The sequence below is a fragment of the Ovis aries genome, chromosome 11 (genome assembly GCF_016772045.2).
Source record: "Ovis aries strain OAR_USU_Benz2616 breed Rambouillet chromosome 11, ARS-UI_Ramb_v3.0, whole genome shotgun sequence".
In the NCBI taxonomy this organism is placed as follows: Eukaryota; Metazoa; Chordata; class Mammalia; order Artiodactyla; family Bovidae; genus Ovis; species Ovis aries.
In genome coordinates this window covers 47246664-47271074 of record NC_056064.1, presented here as the reverse complement: position 1 = coordinate 47271074, position 24411 = coordinate 47246664, and the positions used below count along the sequence as shown (strand labels likewise).

At 36.0% G+C, this 24411-nt stretch overlaps 1 protein-coding gene across 7 annotated transcripts in view; it reads right to left on the bottom strand.

The window, feature by feature from the left end:
- Nucleotides 1–24411, bottom strand: part of TANC2 (tetratricopeptide repeat, ankyrin repeat and coiled-coil containing 2) — a 371608-nt gene that overhangs the window by 220449 nt on the left and 126748 nt on the right. For 4 of the 7 annotated variants that reach the window (XM_042256150.2, XM_027974357.3, XM_042256152.2 and 1 more), the window contains exon 4: nucleotides 20193–20375. In XM_042256150.2, the coding sequence (XP_042112084.1) occupies nucleotides 20193–20375 (183 nt within the window). The remainder of the gene's footprint in view (nucleotides 1–20192; nucleotides 20376–24411) is intronic. The other 3 variants (XM_042256153.2, XM_042256154.2, XM_042256155.2) reach the window with 1 other exon arrangement.

Genomic DNA, 24411 nt, shown 5'->3' with positions numbered 1-24411 from the left:
TAATGAGGCCACCAATTCCATTCTTAAAGGCTTGGACTCATCTTGGACAGACCTTTCATATTTCCTTGATTCTATAACTGGTCAGTCACCAATGCATTTATTCCTCAAAATCTTCTCTTTGTACCTTTTCCACTGCTACCACCTTAGTTTGCCAAACCAAAGGCCTCCTCAATCCAGTCCTGTTTTTCTCTCCCACAGCATTCTTTATGAAAACTCTGCCTAGACAAACCCGTGTACTGTACACTCTTGTTTCAAGTTCTCACTCAAGTCACTTATCATTTCACTTTCTAATACACATGATAAATACCTTTTCTCTCATTAAAAAAATACTATTCTTTGAAATATTAAAACACAACTTATCTGGGGAATTTGAATAAAATGTAACTTTTCCATAATCATCTGGAGTGCTCAGATGATTGTTTTCATACTTTGTTCCAGTATCCACTGAATAATGCAACTTGAATCCCCAGTTATCCATTCTTCTTTCCTTCTAAATGACACAATTTTCCTTTGATCACTTAATGTACTCCTTAGAACACTTACTTGTTACACATGATTTTGTAGGAGTTTATGAATAAAGGGGGAGTCTGATGTAAGTTTCAGAGATGCTAGATTAAGTAGTTAAATAGGTACATTTCAGGACTTCTCGCAGCTTTAAAAATGCTAAAATTGTTAATTCCTCCATCATAGTTCTTTATTTCTGACGTGAAGGTATTCCATTCTCATCCACAAGGGCTCAACCCAGCTCCAGACCACTACTTGCTCTTTTGAACCAAGTAATGGCCCTTCAGCTTTTACCAGACTCATTTTTCATCTCTGCCACTTGATTTGTAATCTGTATCTCCAGAGAAACACATGCATCTTTTAATAAATGATCTTTACTTCCTAATAAAATGATACCCAGATGAAGAGATCTGAGTAGTATGTTTTAAACATGGGAATTCCTAAGGACAGGCAGCAGTATGTTAGGGTATGCAAATTTATAGGAGAAAATGTGGCATATTTTCCTAAAGAGTTGAGTTCTACTCAAAGATGTTTTGGGCAACATTTTTATGATTTAAAAATATAGAATGTAGACTAGTTTAAAAGGGAAATATGAGACTCTTGTGAAATTTCCAGATTTGCTTTGTAAATGCCCTTTTAGGCTACATCCCAGACCCCTTGGATGTGCATTCAAATTCCTATGTCTTGAGGTACCCCCAAACGAAAAGCCTAAGAACTTCTGGACAGTGAAGAGGAAGGGTCGAGAATTATTATTCAGAAAATGCTTTCTTTGTGCTAGCTACTATACCAAGTATTTCACATATATATCATCTTTCTTAATGCCAACAATGACACTACAGAAGGCATTATTTCATTAGAGAAACTTCAGAGAGGTAAACGTGATCCAAGCTGCAGAGATTACAAAAGTGGTTAAAATGCTTAATTTTTTAAAACTTAAAAAATAAGTCTTTATTGCATTTGTTACAATATTGCTTCTGTTTATGTTCTGAGGTTTTTTCTGGCCAAGAGGCATGTGGGATCTTAGTTCTCTGACCAGGGATTGATCTGGCACCCTGTGATTGGAAGGCAAAGTCTTAACCACTGGCTGCCAGGGAAGTCCCCCAAATGCATTAACATACAGTGTTGGGGTGGAAAGAAGGTACATTTATCAGAGATATATTAGAACTGATGCCCATGAGAAATAATAACTAGGAATCACTCTTTTAAAATAACATTGCCAATATGAGGATTTCAATCTTAATATAGATCCTGAGAGAAATAAGGAGCTTATTTTCTAGTAAAAGTTTATTAGTGGTACTAACAATTCTCCAAACATTCACAAGTGGTATTAGGATGACAAGTTTTAGTTAATGGAAACTAGGGAAGAAACCTAAGCCTTTTATACTTATACATTTTATATATTATTTATTCACTAGAACTTTTTCCCCCAAATGAAAGCAATGCCTACTTTCAACTAAAATTTTACCCAGTTATCTGTTATATGAAAAATATTGTAAAGACTTTAAAGGATTTCAGAAAGTAAACCTGAAGATGTCAAACTATCTTGACATTAAGGGGTTAAACTTTAAGTCCAAAGCATGAGGTTTAATATTTTTCACAGAATGCTGCCAGTTAAATCTACAAGTTGAAACCCTAGATACTGAAATAAATTGGATGGCTCTTACTTTAAGAAAACCTAGGATATGATACACAGATTCATCAAATCAACTGCAGAATTTCTCAAAATAAGGAGCTTCACTAGCAGATTTTAAATTAGACAATTTACAAACAAATACACTTACATATAATCTTTCAGGAATATATCCATTAGGCAAGGACCCAAACATTAAAAAAAAAAAAAAATCAGAGCATCTGCCAAGGGAGATTACTTTAAAATGAGTAAATCTGTTATTAAAAATGCTATCTTTATTAAAAATATCCAAATCAGTCTTTGTTATTATTAATGAGAATTATGATTTCAGAGACAATGAACTATAAAACCCTTTGTATATATACAATTATGAGGATAGATTAGTCAAAAAGGAGTGTCAACTTACAATGTACAGAGTTACTAAATATAAATTTTAAAATTCATATTTTCTTACATGGAAACGGTTAAAATGTGAATCAATTTAACCTATTAATTACAGGTTTTCAAATAGAAGGAAAATATTACTACTAATGACAGTAAGTATAAGTGATTGGTACTTTCACCATCCTTTAATATATTAGTTCTCCCTACTTAAAGGTTCTTAAACATTGGGCAAAGTCATATGTATAGATTTACAGTAATTTAATCTAAAATAAAGGAAACCAGTTATGTCTTTGGAATCTATCTACTCTGAACAACATGTATTTAAGAAGAACAATTTAAGAAGATAAATAACTGAAAAAATAAGCCCAGATGAAATGCTTTTTTCCTTTGTTAGGTGGCTGAAGATCAGTCTAAATATTCTAATTTTGAAAAATCAAGTTCCTATTTTTAGTATATTTCTAAGTTGTCATGGTTAGCTAAATAACTAAAAAAAGAAAACAAAAGCCAGAGATGAGCAGAGTCTTTTGAGAAAATTTAATCTATAAATCCAATTTCTCTTAAAATTGATAATTACCAAGTGGTCTAAAAATACAAGTATGAAATGGTAACTCTCTAATTCACCCCCTCACCTGGGAAAACAGACAATATAAATCAACATAACTAACAAATAAGGTCAAGTTAAAAAAAAATCCTTAAACTATACAAGAACATCCATCTGTAAGCACTCCAGTTAATGAAATAAGAAAGATTTGATGTACTAAGGAAATACTCTTACAAAATTCTAGTTTTCCATACTGTTATTTTTAAAAATGTATTTATTTATAAGATACTGCAATAGGAAGTAGAAATCTATTTTGGAATCACAATCTAACAACAACAAAAAAAGACAACCTGACCTTCATATTTCATTAAAACACTGACTTAAGCAGCTCTCCTTACAGTGAAGTATTATTTTTAAAAATATAAAACTATTTTTAAAAAATTTATATATATACACACACAAGTAAAAGAACACACAATTGAAAGTTAAATAATGTGCCTAATCACATTTCTTAATGGCTTCCCTGAAAACTAAGTGTAAAATTCTTGTAGGTTGCGTTTCTTCTTCCACAAAGCTCAAAGTAGGCCTCACAGCTCAGAAAGCCCTGTAACACACAAATTCCCTGTAACACACAAATACTCTACTCATCATACTCACAGGCTTTAGTTTTTCTTCCTCATTAGTCAATACTCTACAGTCTTTTCTACTAAACCTGAAAGGCTTCTTTTTACTCACTGGTCATGCTGTTACCAGGTCTGACACATCAGTCACGATCCACACTTTAATCTCCTCCAGCCAGCAATTCACACTGCCCAGAACTTACTGTGCGTTACAGGTGATACTTCTTCTAGCAGATGCTGGTTATGGTCCCAAAGCACAAGTGATGCTCCCAGAGGACCTTAGAACCCCTAACAACATCACCTGCTTCTTCCTGTATCCAGAGATTCAAGGTGGTATTTGTTTTGAACAGCTAATGATTTCAAGAAAGATTACATAGACGAGTTCTTTTCATTAGACTGCCTGATATAAGCTTATCCTTTCAGAATACTGCAGCAAATATAGATTGTAAGATTCTCTTAGGAAAAAAATATTTTTACATAATTTTTCTCTGTGGCGCAGTTTACTTTATCCTTCGGTTAGAGCAAATTGCTGGAAGAACTGGTTCTTAGGTTTCTAATGGCGCAGCGTTAACATAGTGAATGATTCACGGATGTTCTTAACATTCAGGAGTAACACGGAAGGCTAGCAATGCAGCCCAGGTCCAGAGCTGATGAATGGTGCAGTGCTGCTGTTGTCATAGCAACCGAAGGGAAAAAAGCAGCGCCATATAAGGAGCTGTGACATGGATTCTGGGAACAATTTATATTAAAGAGCTGTAAGCTCCTCATGCCTTAAAGCAATAAACTACTTTCTTACTGATTCCTCCTTGGATCTTATTCCTCTGAATTCCTAAATCAGAACTATGTGAATATGTATTGCAAAATACAGTAACTAAACAGACACAAACAAAAAGCTGCATATTGAGGTTTCTAAATAGATCAGTAATACTTTAGCAAGTGAATATGGGCCTGTAATACCTTTACATTTCATTGGGTTAAATGGTAAAATTAGGCAGTGATAAATAAGGAACTAAAATATGAGATAGCAGAAAATTTATTTTTAAATAGAGATGTTAAAAACCTGATTAAACACCTTCCATTCAGATGGAGCAGCCAGATACACCAAAACTGCAGAATCATCAGTTGACTAATACAGTAGCCATGCTTTCAATTTCAAAGAGAGGCATACTACCCACCCTGTATTCCTTATGGAGAGAGAGAGGTGCAAAAGACACTAACTGCCCTGAAAATGCTCACAACCTTCACATGCGATCAAGGAAATTGCTATGTCAGTCACTGGTGAGAAAGGGTGAGTATCCCACTTCATGCTTCTGATGACCTTGCCCTGAGCCTGGAGAACTTTTCTCCTGTCACAGCTTCTCCTCACCTCTCTGGAGTCCAGAGGAGTCCCTTTTCTTTCAGGGGACAGCAGAAGAGCTTCAAAAAAGAACCATGGAGAAGAGGGAGCTAGGGAAAGTGTCAATGCTTGGATTCAGCAGTGGTAATGGCACTCTGCAGTACTGGAGACAAGGTTCTGAACTGACTTGTTCAGAGAAAAAAATCTTTCACTAGTCTTCTGAAGCGTGGTTCACTAGTACTATACATCTATTTAGATAGGGCAGTTCTACATGGAATTGTTCTGTATCATATCAATATGGGTTTCTTTCCCATCACCACATATTTAATGAAACGTTCAGAAACTAAAGCAAAACAATTAGGTAATTGTTTTATTATACTGTTCTCTTATGTGGGCAGCCTTATCACTGTAATAATAATTTGGGGATAATTATAATTTGTTAGTCATCAATTTATGGTGCATTACTCTCCATAAATGATGATAAGCTCAGTAAAATGTGAATAAAAGGACTGCGATGTAGTAGAAAGGACATGCACTTGGAGAGTCTCCTGACTGTGTTTTGATAATGGTTCAGTTGCTTTCTAGATATAACCTTGGGTAAGTCACTTAACTCAACCCTCAAATTCTTTATCAGTAAAATGTGGGTAGGTAACAACATATTTTCTACTTTCTTCCTAAAGCTTCTGTGGAAATAAAATAATGCAATGCAAAGGCTTGAAACTCTAAAAATCTATGTCATATTATTTTAAAATACCTATTAAGCAAAATAGCAAAGATGAAAAGGAAAAATGGATTTCAATAGAACTCAACAGACAAGACAAATAGTCTAAAAGAGTAAATACTAAAAAAAAAAAGAGTAAATACTTTTTCAGGCTAGTTTTTATGTTTGAATATTTGGTGTCAACATATTGTACATATTTGCCTCAGAAGCTAATTCATTTGGGGTAGCTCAGTGGTAAAGAATCTGCCTGCGAATGCAGGAGATGTGGGTTCAATCCCTGGGTCAGGAAGATTCCACGGAGGAAATGGCAACCCACTGCAGTATTCTTGACTGGGAAATCCCATGGACAGAGGAACCTGGTGGGCTACAGTCCATGGGATCACAGAAAATTTGGACATGACTTGGCAAATAAAAACAACAAAATTTCATTTTAGAATCATGATAAACAGAGACTCCATGGACTAGTGTTAATGGTATATAAAGATAATCACATAATTCTACTGCCCCATCATAACTTGTATAAACATCTTTAGATAATAACTTGGAGATAAGTATAAGCAATCTTGCTTATACTTGCTTGAAGTATAAGCAATCTATAGAATGGTACTAGTAAAGACCATGCAAAATAAGAAACTTGTTTCAAATCATCTTCAATTACTTTTTCTCTCAGTTAACTAGGAAATTATAAGGCAAACCTAAAAATGAGCATTTATGTGAGATTTGAAGGCTTCCCTAGTGGCTCAGTTAAGAATCCGCTTGCAATTCAGGGATCCAGGTTCTACTCCTGGGTTGGAAAAATCCCCTGGAGAAGAAAATAGCAACCCACTCCAGTATTCTTGACTCAAGAATCCTATAGACAGAGGAGCCAGGCAGGCTACAGTTCATGGCGGGGCGGGGGGGGCGGGGGGGTCACAAAAAGTCAGACATGACTAAGCAACTAACACTAACAGGTAAGATTTGAAAATTTTATGGATAGCATACCTCTGTTCTCCATTTCCCTGACAGACTAATTTACTTAGTATATTTTTTTTAATCAATTTTTTTTTTTTTTTGGCCTCAGTGGTTATTTTTAAGGGAAATTCTCTTTGTATCTTTTAAAATACCAATAACTCAGTAATTCAGAAAAAAACAGGGAAAGTTCCCTTCTCCCCCAAATCATGCTGAGCTGATCCACACATTAGATTCCAGACTACTTTTGGAAAAAATGCAAACCTGGGTAACAAATCATTTTTTCACTGATTTTCATTTTAATGTTGTATATGCTTTGTAGGAGCTGATAGGGATAAGGACGTGGTTAAGATACTTTAAAAGACAAAGTACATAGGTTTTGCTTTTATTTTTTTAATTAGGTTTAACTTAAGGGTAGGAAGAGATTTAAGAGACTAAGCTATTCCCCTGAGCACTAATTTTTAACTCCCTTATGATTAATTTAGATAAATCATTCTAAACCTTACACAGAGTTTTATATTCTTTTTATTCTTTTTCCAACACCTCCCTTTATAAGTTTTTGCTAAGGAGTAAACATCAGTGCTCGGAGAAGGCAATGGCAACCCACTCCAGTACTCTTGCCTGGAAAATCCCATGGACGGAGGAGCCTGGTGGGCTGCAGTCCATGAGGTCACGAAGAGTCGGACACGACTGAGCGACTTCACTCTCACTTTTCACTTCCATGCATTGGAGAAGGAAATGGCAACCCACTCCAGTATTCTTGCCTTGAGAATCCCAGGGACGGTCAAGCCTGGTGGGCTGCCGTCTATGGGGTCGCACAGAGTTGGACACAACTGAAGCGACTTAGCAGCAGCAGCAGTAAACATCAATGCTAAACCATATAGTGCTTGAAGGTAGGGTAATACTTATGAAGAGGTGAATATATGAACTCTCTATTGTCACAGAAGTAAGAAAGTATTCATACTACTTATTATAGAAACTCAACCCTTGGCTAAATTCTAATTTTGCTTTTTTTCTTTCCCAGGAATGGCTACTACTCCAGATTAGGACTTCAACATCTAAGAGAAGACTGATGACTAACAGAGAAGAGAAAGGAAACATATTCTTTAAAAATCATATAATGTGGCCTCTACCCATGAGCCAACTATTCATTTGGTGGTCAATAAAGGAGTTTTAAAAACTGGCAAGGCTGAACATAGTGAGAAGCAGTATTTCTGCTTAATGAATGCTATGAATGGTACTTAAGGGATTTCTGGGGATAACTTTTATCATATACAGTTTTTACTTGCTATGTTGACTTTATTACCTAACCCTTGAATAAAATTTCCTCAATGTGATCTCTAAATTACAATCCCAATATTTGAAAAAGATCATTAGCTGGCAGGTGGCTTTTTCAGAAAGTTTTTATGGATAAGCAGAACTAAAAGCGTGTACTTATCAATCTCCTTTCTCTCATTTTACTTAATTCACTAAGTAAATCTTGAATTTATGAAAATCACTAAATGATAATAGATGTACATATAGTCACTTTCAGAAGCCAGAAATACAGACTTTAACTAGAAAAAGAGGGAAAACATAGATTAACTAACTCGTATATACTAGAATATCACTCATGATGTTGTCTAAACAAATCAGATCACTCAGACACACAGATGATTCTCGAACGGGCATATTTCTTATTTTTTAATATGCAGCCAATGACATGAAAGAATGAATGATAATGGGATAATGTATTTATGACAAAGAAAATGTCCTTTGAAACACTCTGCCCTCTGGTGTTTAAAATATTCATCAAAGAGGGAGAATTCTGTCCTGCCATGAGTTGGACCATAAAGAAGGCTGAGCGCCAAAGAATTGATGCTTTTTAACGGTGGTGTTGGAGAGGACTCTTGAGAGTCCATTGGGCTTCCAGGGGATCAAACCAGTTAATTCTAAAGGAAATCAACCCTGAATATTCATTGGAAGGACTGATGCTGAAGCTTCAATACTTTGACCACCTCAAGTGGAGAGCTGGCTCAATGGAGAAGACCCTGATTCTCAGAAAGACAGATGGCAGGAAGAGAAGGAGACGAAGAGGATGAGACGGTTGGATGGCATCACCGATTCAATGGACATGTGTTTGAGCAAGCTCTGGGAGATGGTGAAGGACAGGGAAGCCTGGCATGCCTCAGTCCATGGGGTCACAGAGAGTGGGACACAACTGAGCCACTGAACAGCAAGAATGTATTTATTATTCTTACAAGTGGAATATATCATTTAGGGCACATAATTTTCTATAATGAGAAAAAAACCCATGGTTTAGCATTATAATAAGCTCTGTTATTATAAAGTGAATATATATCCTCTGCTTAGCTTTAAATGGGGCTTCTCAGGCAGTGCAGTGGTACAGAATCTGCCTGCCAATGCAGGAGATGCAAGAAATACAAGTTCAATCCCTTGGTCAGGAAGAGCCCCTGGAATGGGAAATGGCAACCCACTCCAGTATTCTTGCCTGGAAAATTCCATGGACAGAAGAGTCGTCCACAGGGCTGCAAAGAGTCAAACACAACTGAGCACACACGCTTTATATAATCCCATGCTATAATTTACTTCCTGTCTGGAGAGTCACTGAGAGGATTTCTTTTGAATCATGGATATTTACTTTTTTGCCTTTCATAATACTTTGTGACTGAAGGGTATTACTAACGAACAATATTATTTAGTACTTATATTCAACATCTGACACTTTTTGAACTGCTCATATTGCAGAGCAGGTGGGTAGATAAGTAGGGAAAACAGGGACAATTAGGCTTAAAAACAGACTTCCTAGGAACTGTGCCAGAAAACTGTGGTAAGTTTTCTGGGGGAAATCACAAAGGAAGCTTCGACAATAAAAAATTTTTTTTCCTATAAACTCCACTACCATCTTTAAAAGTGATATTCAGTTCTGAGAAACACCACACATTAGCTCAAAAGAGTATCAGAGATTATCAACCAAGTAATTGTCAACTTTTTCACCTGTCAGGATTCCTTTTGTTATTTTCCTCCACACAGACTTAAATTTTAAGAGATTTTATATACCAAAATTTCATTTATTAATTCAAACAGATATAACAAACTATTAACTGGAGTTTCAAGTAAACATAAGCTGATCACAGAAAAGGTGATATAATTTCATCCAAAAAAAATAAGCTAGCCTCTATAACTTTACAACAAGTAAATGTACATTTTTTTTTTTTTTAGGCTCTTTCAAATATTGAGAATTACATCCAGGGCACAGTACTGAATGTAACAGGGTTTCATGGTAGTAACTGTCAGATCATGCTTACAGGTCTGATACAGTAACTGCTTGGCACATAGAGAAATTTATCTATACAAACATCTCTGTATTGGATCACCACTCTAATAGGAATGCTGGAAAAAGTCAACTCTATACTTCAGATTTTAGGCAAGTAGATTTCCAAACAAAAAGCACCGAAAGGAAGTTGTGTGTCAATAGTCAGTAATTCTAACAGAGAAGCCAGCTTGCGAGTATAGATTAAAAATTAAAAAGGAATTTACACAACCACAAATGTACAAAATAATATAAAGAAATGTGGGCATACCATGAATTCTCTGATAAATACGGATTTGTGTCCAGAATAGAAACATATAAAGACAGAAGGATATAATCAAAGATGAAGAGTGGAAAACCCTCTAATTATATTGTTAAGGAAGAACAGAGCCCCTAATGAGGAGAGCTGTTTTTAAGACAGCCAAAAAAAAAAAAAAAAAAAAAAGGTCTGGATATTTTTAGAATAAATCATGAAAATAATAAATAATAATAATAAATAACATAAATAAACATGAGGCCAGATTTAGTGTATGGGAAAGATAATAAATGTAATGATATTGTTCTAAGCTTCCATTTACGAATCAATCAGCTGTACTTGACCATACATATTATCTTATTTAATCCATACAATACCTTGTGAGGCAGAAATAATAAGAATAATGATAGCATTATAATACAGATTAGAAAACATGCTCAGAGGATTTAAGTGGCTTGAGCAAGGTCATACAGCTAATAAGTGGCAAAGCCAGGGCTTGAACCCTGTATAACAAGTATTAACTGACTGCAGAGTTTGTCATGCTTAACATCCTGACTCTAAGCAAGAGATAGAACAATTACTCCTTATTCTGCTTTAATCTTCTCCATTAATCATATTTAAACTAAAAAGAGTAAAATAAACATTGTTAAGAAGTCACTGAAGTCCAAGTTATGAGTTTAAAACCATATACCTGAAATCCAGGACCACAAAATTTACATTTGAGTTCTAAAAGAACATGAAGACAGAACGTGAGACTACTAACAAAATCTTTGTAAACCCATGCAGGAAATTAGGAGGACTAGTAAGTAAGAAAATATGAATATCATAATAGCTTCTACAAAATCTTATTAAAAGGAAAAACGCTCACTGAGAATCAATAAAGGGTCACAAAGGAAAGTAATTCTGAAATTATCTCATGTCCATTTTAATATAATTATCAGACTAGAAGATAAAGAAAGTAACAGATGTAGCACCACCTTAATACAGGATAGGTCTTAAACAAAGTCTCTTAAGCTAGAGAAAGCAGATATGAAAATGGCTTTCCAGGATATAAAGGACTGCCATGTGAAAGAGGAAGTTCATTTATGTCATAAATGAACAAAAATACTAGGTGGAAACAACAGAGGATATTTTCACATAACGTAAATTGGGGCTTTCCGGGTAGCTCAGATGGTAAAGAATCTGCCTGCAATGCAGGAGACCTTGGTTTGATTCCTAGGTCGGGAAGATCTCCTGGAGAAGGGAATGGCAATCCACTCCAGTATTCTTGCCTAGAGAATTTCACGGAAGAGGAGCCTGACAGGCTACAGTCCATGGGGTTGCAAAGAACTGGACATGACTAAGTGACTACACTTTCACTTTTAAATGGAAAATTGATGGTTAAAACTATTCAACAAAAGAACAGGCTAAGGACAAAGCAGAAAGCTTGCCATTACTGAAAGTTCTGACGTAGAAGCCACTGACTATCCACTTAGATTGCCATGAAAATTAAATCTGCTCACTATGTAAAGCATTTCATACTGTCTGGAACACAGAAACAGCTCAATAAACATTATCTATTATTACTATTACCTAAAAGTTTAGTAAACTGCAAAATCATCTGGACCTGCTGATTCTTAGGGTTCTTTGATTTCTCTGGTTACTGGGCTAGTCATATTTTTGTTTACTTGGGTCAGTTTTACAGTCTGTTTTCCTCCATTTATCTAGTTTTTATGTGGTCCTACTATAAACCTGTATACTATATATTCTATTATAACAAAGAACATTATTATCAGTGGCTATTTCACTTCTTGCTCTATGTGCCCTATGAGTTATTTAACTCATCTCGCTCTTTTCCACTATGATGGAAAATTATACTGGTCAAAAGAATTTTCTACTCTCTTAATCTATTCAATGAACTTGTTTGCAGCTTGACTGATCAAGGATTTTATTCTGTATTTTACTTGTATTCATTTTTGCTTTTCATTTTTTTCTGATTACTTCTTTTATGTTTACTTATGCTTCTTCTGTCTCCTTGAGTTAAATGAATAGTAAATTCACTTTCAGTATTTCTTGTTTTCTAATAGAAGCACTCAAACATACACATACACATATGTGCACACTGGGAAAAAGAAAACCCATTAGTATATGATAAACTCTGCAGTGAAGAAGCATCTGGTTCCTCCAGGGCAACTGTGATAGAGGTCGTCATGTTGCTCCTCTAGGACTGCAGGGTGGTGAAGTTTCTGACTGCAGTCAGGCCTTCTTGAGAGATTCTGAAAGCCATCATAAACCTTTACTAAAAGTCTTTCTGTTTAGACTAGCCAAGGTGACTCAGTTTTCTATGATCAAAATCAGAACCAAACAACTAATAATGCTAAGACAGAAAAAGAAAGTAGCAAATCAGCTCATCTGCTTACCAGTTAAACGGTACATCAAAGAAAAGAACACATCTCAGAAATCTTTTTTTTTTTTTGAACACAGATGATGGTTAATAATAACTGTTTTGCAGGAAAATTATAAAAACATCTAGCTGGGAATTATCCTTATCTGTAGTATATGCTGTAATTTTCCTAGGAAGACACTATTTTCTTTTAGAAATATTGATTTTCAAACAAAAAAAGAATACATTGTAGGAGGCAATGACCCTTTAGAGAGATACAAGGAAATGGGAAACTGAGCACAAGTTTATAAAGGATGACTTCCCATAGGTAAATACTGACAAGAGATCTATTAAAAAATACTATCATGGTTTCTTACAATTTTGCATATACTTGGCTAAGTCAACTTTGACCCTAAAATGTTTGAGTAATTGAGTCCAGAGGTTCCTTTACATTGCTGATCCTGACCAGAGGATTTGGCCCTTTTTCCATAAAGGGACATTTTGTCATTTTTGCAAACTTTACCTACTAGTGGTTGAATAGAGAGGAAGATAGAACAACTGTGTTTCAGTGGAATTTACACAGCAATACTACAACTACCTTACATAAGTCCACTATAAGAAAATACCATGATAGCATAAATAATGCTTTTATTCTGTATGAATAACTTCCATTCAAATATGCAAAAATTAGTAGAAAAGTATTTGCTATATATTAATACAAACTTCTACCTTATGTTTCTATAAAAATCTAAAGAGTAAATTTAATTATGTTGCAAATCCAGTATGTGCAAACACCAAAGAAAGAACTCTGTTGGATAATGTATGTTGTTGTTAAGGTGTTCAAAATATATATGCTGACAGAGACTCTCCCCTTAACTAAAATGTAATTAGGCTGCTCTGAGTCCTCTATCTACCAACCTACCTACCTACCTACCTACCTACCTACCTGCTGCTCAGCTGCTAAGTCATGTCTGACTCTTTGCAGCACCATGGACTGTAGCCCGCCAGGCTCCTTTGTCCATGGGATTTCCCAGGCAAGAACACTGGAGTGAGTTGCCATTTCCTTCCCCAGTGGATCTTCCCAATCCAGGGATCAATCTGTTGTCTCCTGCTTGGCATGTGGATTCTTTACCACTGAGCCATCAGTAGGTAGCCACCCATCTACCCACTGACGATTTTTAAAAGTGACACTCCATTTACAGTTATTACAGAATACTGGCTATATTCCCTGTGTTGTACAACACACCACTGTAGCCAATCCCTATTGCTTGATGTCAAACCCAATTATTTGACAAGGCCTCAGCTTAGCCGCGCTGTAGCAAGAATCCTACGAAGTCAGTTCAGCAAGAATATCCCACACTTGGAATCTAATTACCCAGATCTTCAGCAAGAGTTCCCCTACCCTTGACTTCTCCTCTTAGGAATTTTTCATCCACTGCCACCCTGCCCAACTTGCTCCTTGGTTATAACTCCCTAGTTATAACCTAGTTATTTACTCTTACGCTATGTAGCATGAATGTACTGAGATAAATCAGACTACAGAGACTAACATGATCTCCAGGCTCTTTATATTTCCAAAGTGGCTTTTCAATAATTTTCTCAAACTATGTTTCCACTTTGTCCAAGGCATAAAATTAAAAGAAAAGTAACACTTATCAATTCTTATTATATGCTAGCTAGATTGTATGTTTAAGAAATGTTAATCTTCATAGCAACCCTGTTATTTTTTTCTAATAAAATTTACTAATGTACTCCTTGAATTTCAATGGTTCTAAAAATTGCAAGACAATTATTCCTTTGCAAAGAACGTATCATAAGTATACTACAATGTATCAAACTATGTAGGCTAACCATATAGGCTCTTTCTAATGTCAAAATAGCTTTAAGCAATTTTCCCAGGGTGTCTCAGAAACAAGTTAATAATTTCATTCTTTGAATACTGAAAACAATATTTTGGCCTTAGCTAGCGTCTAAAATAACTAGGCTGCAGCATGACTGTACTGGATATTGCGAATTATTTACCATCTAAATTGGACTGCCACATGGTCATTACAACCTATTGGTAGCAAATACTTTAAAAATCAGGCCAAAAAATCTTTTCCCAGAGGCTAGATACTAATCCATTTGACATCAGTATTTTTTTTGCTTTTTTGACATCAGTATTCTAAGGTTAACTCCCTATAACAGGAGAGGGACTTACTTAAGGCAATTAAATAAATTACTTGAAGGTCATGTTTCAAAGGCTCAGAATTCATATTCGACAGCTGATAGCAATCTATTTTATTATTTATTTTACACAAATCTGTTTTAAAATTTAATAATGATCATTATTAACATTTACTGGACTGCTTATTCTATGCCAGACATTGTCTTATGAGCTTTATACAAATCAACCCATCCAATTCTCTTAACAGTCTTATGAGGTAAAGACTATTTTAATCCTTATTTTAGAAACAAGGAAACTGAAGTATAGAGACTTGAAGCAACTTTGCACAAGCTGACACAATTAGGAAAGGGCAGTCAGGGTCCATTTTGTTATAGTGCCTCTTGAGAATGGGTTTTACACACAGACACACAAACATTACAGAAGGGCATACAACAAAATTCATGTCTTTCTCCTCCTGCTTCTAAGTTCAAGCTATCATTTCTCCACTTCACCACCAAATGAATGCATGTGTGATATGTGTATGTTTGCATATCATTTAAAAACATAAATAGATGACTATTACTGATAGACTTTTTTTACTACATAAACAGTATTACATATACACACACACATAATAATTTTTAAATTTGTTCACATTTATTTATAAAATAAACTCTTAGTAATACAATTGTTGGGTCAAAGATGATGAGCATTACAATTCTGACACCTATTTCAAACTGTCCTGCCAAAACAGTGTGCCAATTTACAGCTCTACTAACAGTATGAATACTCAAAATTTAACTTCTACTAAACTCAGAGTGTAAATTCATTAAGTGTGGATGAATAAACTACTGGCACTCCCAATTTCTACATGTTAAGTAGCACCCTGAGGGACCTTATGATATTATGAACAAAAACATCTTGGAAAGATACTGAATAAGAAGCTCGAGAACAGTGGCAATTCTGTTACCACAGTTAACTAGGGCCAATGGTGTGTTTCTGCACTCTCTCTTCCGTGCCTCCTAAAGCAAAGCAATATCCAATTAAGCCAAATGACCCTTGAGGCACGACCAGCCTCCAGGTATTCTAGTTTCCCTATATTGCTTAAACCATGGCTATGTCTTATTACTTTTTTTTTTTTTTTTTTCAAACAAAAAGTCTTAACTGATACACCAGATGCCTTGGGTAAATTCTATAAACCTCAATTTTTTCACTGGTAAAATGAACCTCATTTGGAGTTTAAAGGCTTAGGTATTAATTCTGGCTTTGATCTCTTCTTTGTTGTATTATTTTGGGAAAGACATTTTACCTTTCTAAGGCTTCATTTATTCATGTGTAAAATGGAGATACATGTGAAGAATATGCGTTTATATGGTATGTCACACAACAGGCACTCAAATGAGAATTGTTATCACTGTTACTATTACTCATTAAAGGTATAATTTTTAAAACATGACAAATTTTAAAGTTCCAAATTGGTATCTAATGTTCAATAGAGTTTTTAAAAACTTCTCACCAAATTTAAACAGTTTTGTCAACAATAACTGCTCACACATTCTGAGCATTTAGATCAAAGACAAAAGGAGAAGGGGAGGTTAGATAGCATCACTGACTCAATGGACATGAGTTTGAGCAAACTCTGGGAAACAGGGAAGGACAGAGAAGCCTGGTGTGCTGCAGTCCCTGAGGTCATGAAGAGTCTGACACGACTTAGCAACAACAAATACAAGTACTTATGCATGTATTAAGCAACCGGTAACCATCAAGGGACAGGTTTGACTATCCATGAGGTAGGAGGGATCGTTAACCCCACTTTGCAGATGAAGAAACAGAAGCAAGGGAGTAGTTAAGTGACTTTCTCAGGGCTGCAATACAGACACAAGTAGCATGACCACAGAGCCCATTCCTCTCTTAACCACTTTTACTGTAACCTGTTTTTGTACTGGATAGAGCTATATATACTAAAAAAAAATTATATATACACACACACACACACACTTAGTTTTCAAGAATAATATCTATATTCTTGAGAAGGCCTTTTCCCCATTCTCACTCCCGTGAGACTAAAGATAAGTCAAAGTATTTGGAAACAGATCTTCACATACAACTGCGTGAAGGACTACGACAAACATGTTGAAAGTACAAAGGTTATAAAAAAAACAGTAATAGGGAAATGTTACTCTTATGTTTTACTTGATAAAACAAACAAAAAGAAAGATTGTCTTTCAATACTCTATTAACTTGTCAGAAGGTAAAGACTTGTTAAAGATCTGGAAAACACACCCATGGTTAATGAATGTGGGATTCTCTAGACCAGGGGTCCCCAACCTCCGAGATCTAGGGCCCAATGATCTGAGGTAGAGCTGATGTAATAATAATAGAAATAAAGTACACAATCAACATAATGCACTAGAATCATCCCTAAACCAACCCCCTCAACCTGGTCTGTGGAAAAACTGTCTTCCATGAAACCAGTGCCAAAGAGGTTGCGGACCACTGCTCTAGACCCTCACAGGCCACTCATAACACATGTGCCGTCAAGTTCTGATAAACAGGTAAATCAGATCATATTATTTCCCATTCCAGCTCTGCTAAAAATCCTACAGAGTAGGTTCCTACCATGATCATAAAAAACTCTGGCTTTTGCCCATGTCTTCAACTATTTGATACACCCCTCCCCTCTGACTTATTCTGCTGAGGTCACACTGCCTTCTCTCTAATTCTTCAACTCACCAGCACTGATTTCTGCTTTAGGAGTTTTGTTCTGGTTGTTCCCTCTGCCTGGAAGGCTCTGATCCCAGCCCTTCCCATGACCGGCTTCGTTTTGTTGTTCAGCATGTGAGCATGCTAAGTAGCTTCTGTCGTGTCTGACTCTTTGAGACTATGTGGACTGTGGCCAGGCTCCTCTGTCATGGGACTCTCCAGGCAAGAACACTGGAGTGGGTTGCCATGCCCTCCTCCAGAGGATCTTCCAGACCCAGATAGTGAACATGGGGCTCCTACACTGCAGGCACATTCTTTATCACTGAGCCTCAGTTCAAACAGCTCCTCCTCTGATTCTCCCCAACCACTTCTCCCCAGTCCTTCTCACTCCCTTTTCCTACTTTATTACCCTTACAGTACTTGCTATCTAAAATTATTTATTTATTGGTTATTGTTTATTACAGCTCCCTCACAACTGGAATGTAAACATCTTCAAAGGCAGGGGCTTCAGGTGCCTCTTCCTGCACTCTGTCTACTGTATCTAGAGCAGTGCCTAATCTAGTAGGTCCTAAACAAGGAGCACAGAAAAACAAGCAAACCACGTTGATGGTAGCATAGGAAGGGGACTAAATATTAGACAAAGTCAGAAAGAAAACAGAAAAAGATAACTATCTGGCCCTACTTATTCAGTTTGGTTATAATATGAATATAAGCAAGATAAGGTAGCTGGAAGTTTAAATGAATGGAAATGGATAAATTAGTAAGTGTAGCCCTAATGGCCATATTCAATTGATGTATTTTGTTAAGAACAATTCTCTGAAGGACATTCCCTTATGGTCAGCTAATCTTTTTCCATTCAATGTTCTTTTTACTTATTTATACCAAAATATAATTAGGAAAGGAAAGATAACTGATGAGTAATCTACTAAATAATCTTTTTAATTTAAATTCCAAAGTAATTTCATTCTGGGTTAAACCAGAAGATTTTTATCACCTAATTCACTTGGCGGAAAATTTGCCACAGAAAAGTTTTCACGGCATCCTCTTTCAGGAGATAGATTTCTTTTGTTCAGATATTTTAAAATGCATCTTCAAACTTAAAACTCTTAGGGCTTTGAAAACCTCTTCAGTGAATAAAACAAAATGATCTGAGAGGATACTTACCTTTCAAGCATCGTAATATTAAACCTGCATAGTTCACACGTGTAATTAACCAAGGATGCTTACTGCTGCTTCCCTCTACCACCTCTCTGTTTCCAGGCATGTTGTTGGTTTTGTTGTCATATGTACTTATCTTTCGGGTTACCTAAAGGTTGTCTATTTAAGCTGAAGTTCAAACTGGAGTAGTCAAATGGGACAGGAAAGCGGTATCTCTAAAATCTTGGGCAATACAGCTAAGTCCTATAAGGAAACAATTTTTCTTGCTATTTCTTCCCATATGTGTGGTAAAATGAAGCACATCACTTGGCAGCCATTAGATTTGGTTATTTGCATTTTCAGTAATCAATAATACCTTAAACTGTAAGAAAAAGGGGAAATTTCTAAGCATTGAAATTTTTATTCAAGACCAATTACATATAATTTTCCTATTTTTAGATAACAGAAGGAATAAGTATTTTAGTAAAATGCTATTAAGCTATTTTATTGATTTTTACCTAATCCAAGAATCAAAACAGACTCTGAGTCAGTCATTTGAAGATGCCTAAAGCAAAAATAAACAATATAAGAGCATAACTTATGCTCTGCAGGTCTACAGAATAAATATTATCATTTTGATGAAAATTATAAACACTGTAATGCAAGTTTTATTCAAAATAGACGGAAGAGTCTGAAAATCTCATTTCCCCCCATCATTTTATTATCTTTTGAACTGTTGTTTGATAATCAACTCTATTGTCTAACTCAATGCCAGACACATAGGAGGAAGTCAATATATCCTTTGGGAATGACTTCATTTCTTGCCTCCATGCACTCATAATCCATTCAATGCCAGTCAACTTACTGATACTGGATATAAACTAATAACGTTAAAAGAAATCTAACAAAATGACCCAGGCATACATACTTTTGCACATAAGTATCATTTAACATATTAAATCTTTTTTCCTGAAAAAGCTTTAAGAGATAAAAGTTCATTTAGTAAAGACACAGTTTGATACCTAACAACTTGATCTGACTGTATAATACATACTGTGAGATCATGTTAAAGTCAATCCACAACCTATACTATAGTGAATATTTTAAGAAGTTGGAGAGGTAAACATGGAGAGTACCATGGAGAGGTTAACATCTAAATCAGCTGTTAAAAATAGGTATGAAAAATACAAATCAAGATTTCAGACAAAAAATATGTACCCTTACTGAACTATGAAGCTTTCATTATTCTAAAATTACAATATCTCCATCTGGTAATCTGACATGAACAAGCTGATAAATGCAATCAGAACAACAGTATATTCTTGCAAAACCAGAAATTTCCTGAAAGCCTGGAGAAATATGTCCACAACAGATGGATCATTTAGAAAATAAATACATCAATCTGTCAAACGGAGCACTAGTCTAATTTCCTAAATTAAAATCAGTGGGAGCTCTACTTTCCAAGAGTCTGTGACATTAGAAAGGCCAAAGAGGAAAAACCTAGAGATGCACATAAACATATTTGCTATGATCTAGAGTGCATACTGTTAGGTTTCCTGTTAAACATACTCAACGTAGGTAAAGTCCTTACCAGTTAACTTCTTCACAGGTTGGAGCCGAACACTGATAGACTGATGTGTGAGTAAGGGGGAGGATGGAAGAGAGCGAGACATGCCCTCCATAATCCGAATGTGCTGCATACCTTCACTCACGGGAAGTGGTGGGACGGCGTAGTCTGGCTCAAAAGCACAGTCGCTTTCTGTGGAGATGCCACCTATGAGACAGGAGAAGACAGGACAAAAGAGCTGGTGAGAAGAGGTTCATCTCCTAAAATTCTTCTCTATTAAAACTGACCTTTCTGGATGACTCAGCACGGTGTATCCTGATACTGATTCTTCACTCTCAAAAGACAAAAAAGGTATTCCCAACACATTCGTTCATTTCTCCATTACTGGGTACTTATTTTGAGGTCTAGCACTAAGAAACTGAACAAGAATAAGATAGGATTCCTCCTTGTAATGGTTCACTGGTTCATGAGCAATGTAGTCACATAATAATTACAGGGGACTTCCCTAGCGGTCAAGTGGTTGGGACTTCACCTCCAATGCAGGGGGTGGGGTGCAGGTTCAACCCCTGGTTCGGGAGCTGGGGTCTCACATGCCTCATGGCCAAAAAAGCAGAACATAAAACAGAAGCAATATTATGACAAATTCAACGGGGACTTTGAAAATGGTCCACATCAAAAAAAATCTTTAAAAAATAATAATTGCAGTACAACACAACAAGTGTTATAATTAGAACAACGATCTTCAATTGTCCCTGATAAAACCAACATGAAAGAAGATATTCACCTGCTTGACAATGCAATCTGTGCAATTCCTGGTAGGATCACTGTAACTATTTCTTATTCTCTTTCTCCAAGAATGTACATGAAAATACAAGTGGGTAAGACTAACATTATATGGTGATTTTTGAATCTGCTCAAACATTTAAAAAAAAGAGTAAATGATATGTTGTTTACTTCCACAGATATGCTGTTGGTTTCTACTTCTGGTAACGGCAGATTACATACTTCAGACCAATTTTGCCCAGTTGTAGAAAACTACAGCTGTATATGTTTTTAAAATCTTCCTAAAGGCACTGGAGAGTTAACGGCATGATGAAGAATTACAAGAAGACTGAGACCTGTATGTGGGTTCGCTTTTCGTTTAGTAGCATCTGAAAGGCTAAGTCATTGACAGTTTTACAGAGCTGGGAAGACAAGCTGGGAGAACCAAGTTTCTAAGAGGGACTTTGTTTGGAACCCCAAAGGGCTACATTCTAGGAGTGAGTATAAACCAAAACTAGACTGGCCTTTATAGGACTGAAGCTCAGCTCTAAATGTGCACCAGAAAATTTAATCAAGGCAATCTCAGATTGCTTGTGCCTGCCAGAAACTATAAACATCAATCTTCTCAGAGGACGATAACATCATCATAGGTCTCAGATTACTTCCACCATTTTCATATATAATATCTGACCCTTAACTAACAATAACAAAGAAACATAACATGAAAAAAGCAAGTCAGAAAGACTATGCAAAATAAATAGCCTCAGAGGGAACACAGAACAATAAGGAACAGAATTTAAAGTAGTATGCTTAACACCAAACAGATTAAAATACTTAGGAATGTATTTAACCAAGGTGAAAGATCTGTACATTGAGAACTATAAGATTCTGATGAAGAAACTGAAGACATAAATAAATGGAAAGATTTCCTGTGTTAATGGACTGTAATAATTATCAAAATGTTCTTCCTACCCAAACTAATCTACAGACCCAATGTAATCTCTATAAAAATTCCAATGACATTTTTTCACAGAAATAGAAAAAAAAAATCCTAAAATTCCTTCACAATCTTTCACAAAAGCTCTAAACAGCTAATGTAATCAAGTAATCTTGAGCCAGAAGAACAAAGCTGACACTTCCTCATTTCAAATTATATTACAAAGCAGTAGTAAAACAGTTTGGTACTAGCATAAAAACAGACACATAGATCAGTGGAAGAGAACAGAGAATCTAGAAATAAATCCATGCATATGTGGTCAACTAACCTTTGATAGGGCACCAAGAATACACAATGGGGAAAGGACTGTCTCTTCAATAAACAGCATTGGGAAAAGTGCATGATCACATGCGAAAAGTGAAACTGGATCCTTGTCTGACCCCACATACGAAAATCAACAGAAAATGGGTTAAAGACAGACGTAAGGCTATGGTTTTTCCAGTAGTCATGTATGGATGCGAGAGTTGGACTGTGAAGAAAGCTGAGCACCGAAAAATAGATGCTTTTGAACTGTGGTGTTGGAGAAGACTCTTGAGAGTCCCATGGACTGCAAGGAGATCCAATTAGCCCATTCTAAGGGAAATCAGTCCTGGGTGTTCTTTGGAAGGAATGATGCTAAAGCTGAAACTCCAGTACTTTGGCGACCTCATGCGAAGAGCTGACTCATTGGAAAGGACTCTGATGCTGGGGGGGATGGGGGCAGGAGGAAAAGGGGACGACAGAGGATGAGATGGCTGAATGGCATCACCGACTCAATGGATGTTGAGTTTGAGTGAACTCCGGGAGTTGGTGATGGACAGGGAGGCCTGGTGTGCTGCGATTCATGGGGTCGCAAAGAGTCAGACACGACTGAGCAACTGAACTGAACTGACTGAAGCCCTGAAATCATAAAGTTCTTAGAAGAAAACCTTGGAGGAAAAATTCATGTAATTCATCTTGAAAACGATTTTGTTTTGGATTTGACATCAAAAGTACAACCAATAAAAACAAGTGAAACTATATCAAACTAAAAAGCTTCTGCACAGCAAAGGAAAGTGTTAACAAAATGAAAAAGCAACCACAGAATGGGAGAAAATATTTGCAAACCATATATCTGAAAAGGGATTAATACTAAAAATGTGTAAGGTACCCATACTCATAACAAAAACAAAACCTAATTAAAAATGGGCAAAGGATGTGAATAAATATTTCCCAAAGAATAAATACAAATAGCCAACAGGCACATGAAAAAGCAATCAACATCAACAATCATCAATCACAAAAATCAAAATCACAATGAGATACCACCTCACACCTGTTAGGACAGTTATTATCAAAATGTCAAAAGATAACAAGATTGGCAGTGATGCGGACAAAAAGGAACCCCTACACATTGTTGGTGGGAATATAAATTGGTACAACCATTATGGAAAACAGTAATGGAGAGCCCTCAAAAATTAAAAATAGAACTACCATATGATCCAACTAACCTACTTCTGAGTATATACCAAAAGGAAATATAATCACTATCTCAAAGAGATATCTGCACTCCCATGTTCACTGCAGCATTATTCAAAGTAGCCACAATATAGGAACAACTTCAGTGTCTGCCAATGGATGGATGGATGGATGAAGAAAATGTGATTTTACACACATATACACACACTCTCTCTCCAAGGAATACTACTCAGCGTTAAAAAAAAAGAAGGACTTCTTTTACTTAGAACCTGGGAGAACAACATAGAACCTGGGAGACATTAAGCTAATAACCAGACACAGAAAGAAGTATCTCCACATAATCTCACTTATATGTGGAATCTAAAAAAATAAGATCAAAATCATAGTAGCAGAGAGGAGAATGGTGGTTACCAGGTGCTAGGAAGTAGAGGCAAAAGGGAGATGTTGGTCAAAGGGTAAAAACTTTCAGTTATTAGATGAATAAGTTCTGGAGACCTAACGTACACCATGGTGACTACAGCAAAAATATAATATATTGTATACTTAAAATTGGAGAAGGAAATGGCAACCCACTCCAGTGTTCTTGCCTGAAGAATCCCAGGGATGGGGGAGCCTGGTGGGCTGCTGTCTCTAGGGTCGCACAGAGTCGGACACGACTGAAGCGACCTAGCAGCAGCATACTTAAAATATGCTAAGAGAGTAGATCTCAAATATTCTCACACAAACACACAAAAAGGGTAAACACGTGAGGTGGTGGATATCTTAATCGGCTTAATTGCGGCAAACATTTCACAATGTAATATTCATTAAATATCATGTTGCACACCTTAAATAGATACAATTTTTATTTGTCTATCATATCTCAATAAAACTGAGGGGAAATTTTTTTAAAAAACAAGCACATGGTATTACATGCAATACCACTTCACACTCAGTGTGATGCTCTTAAAACAACAACAGGGAAGTGTTGGTAAGGATGTGGAAAAACTAGAACCTTCATACACTGCTGGTGGGAATATGAGACGTTATAGCTGCTGTCTAAAACAT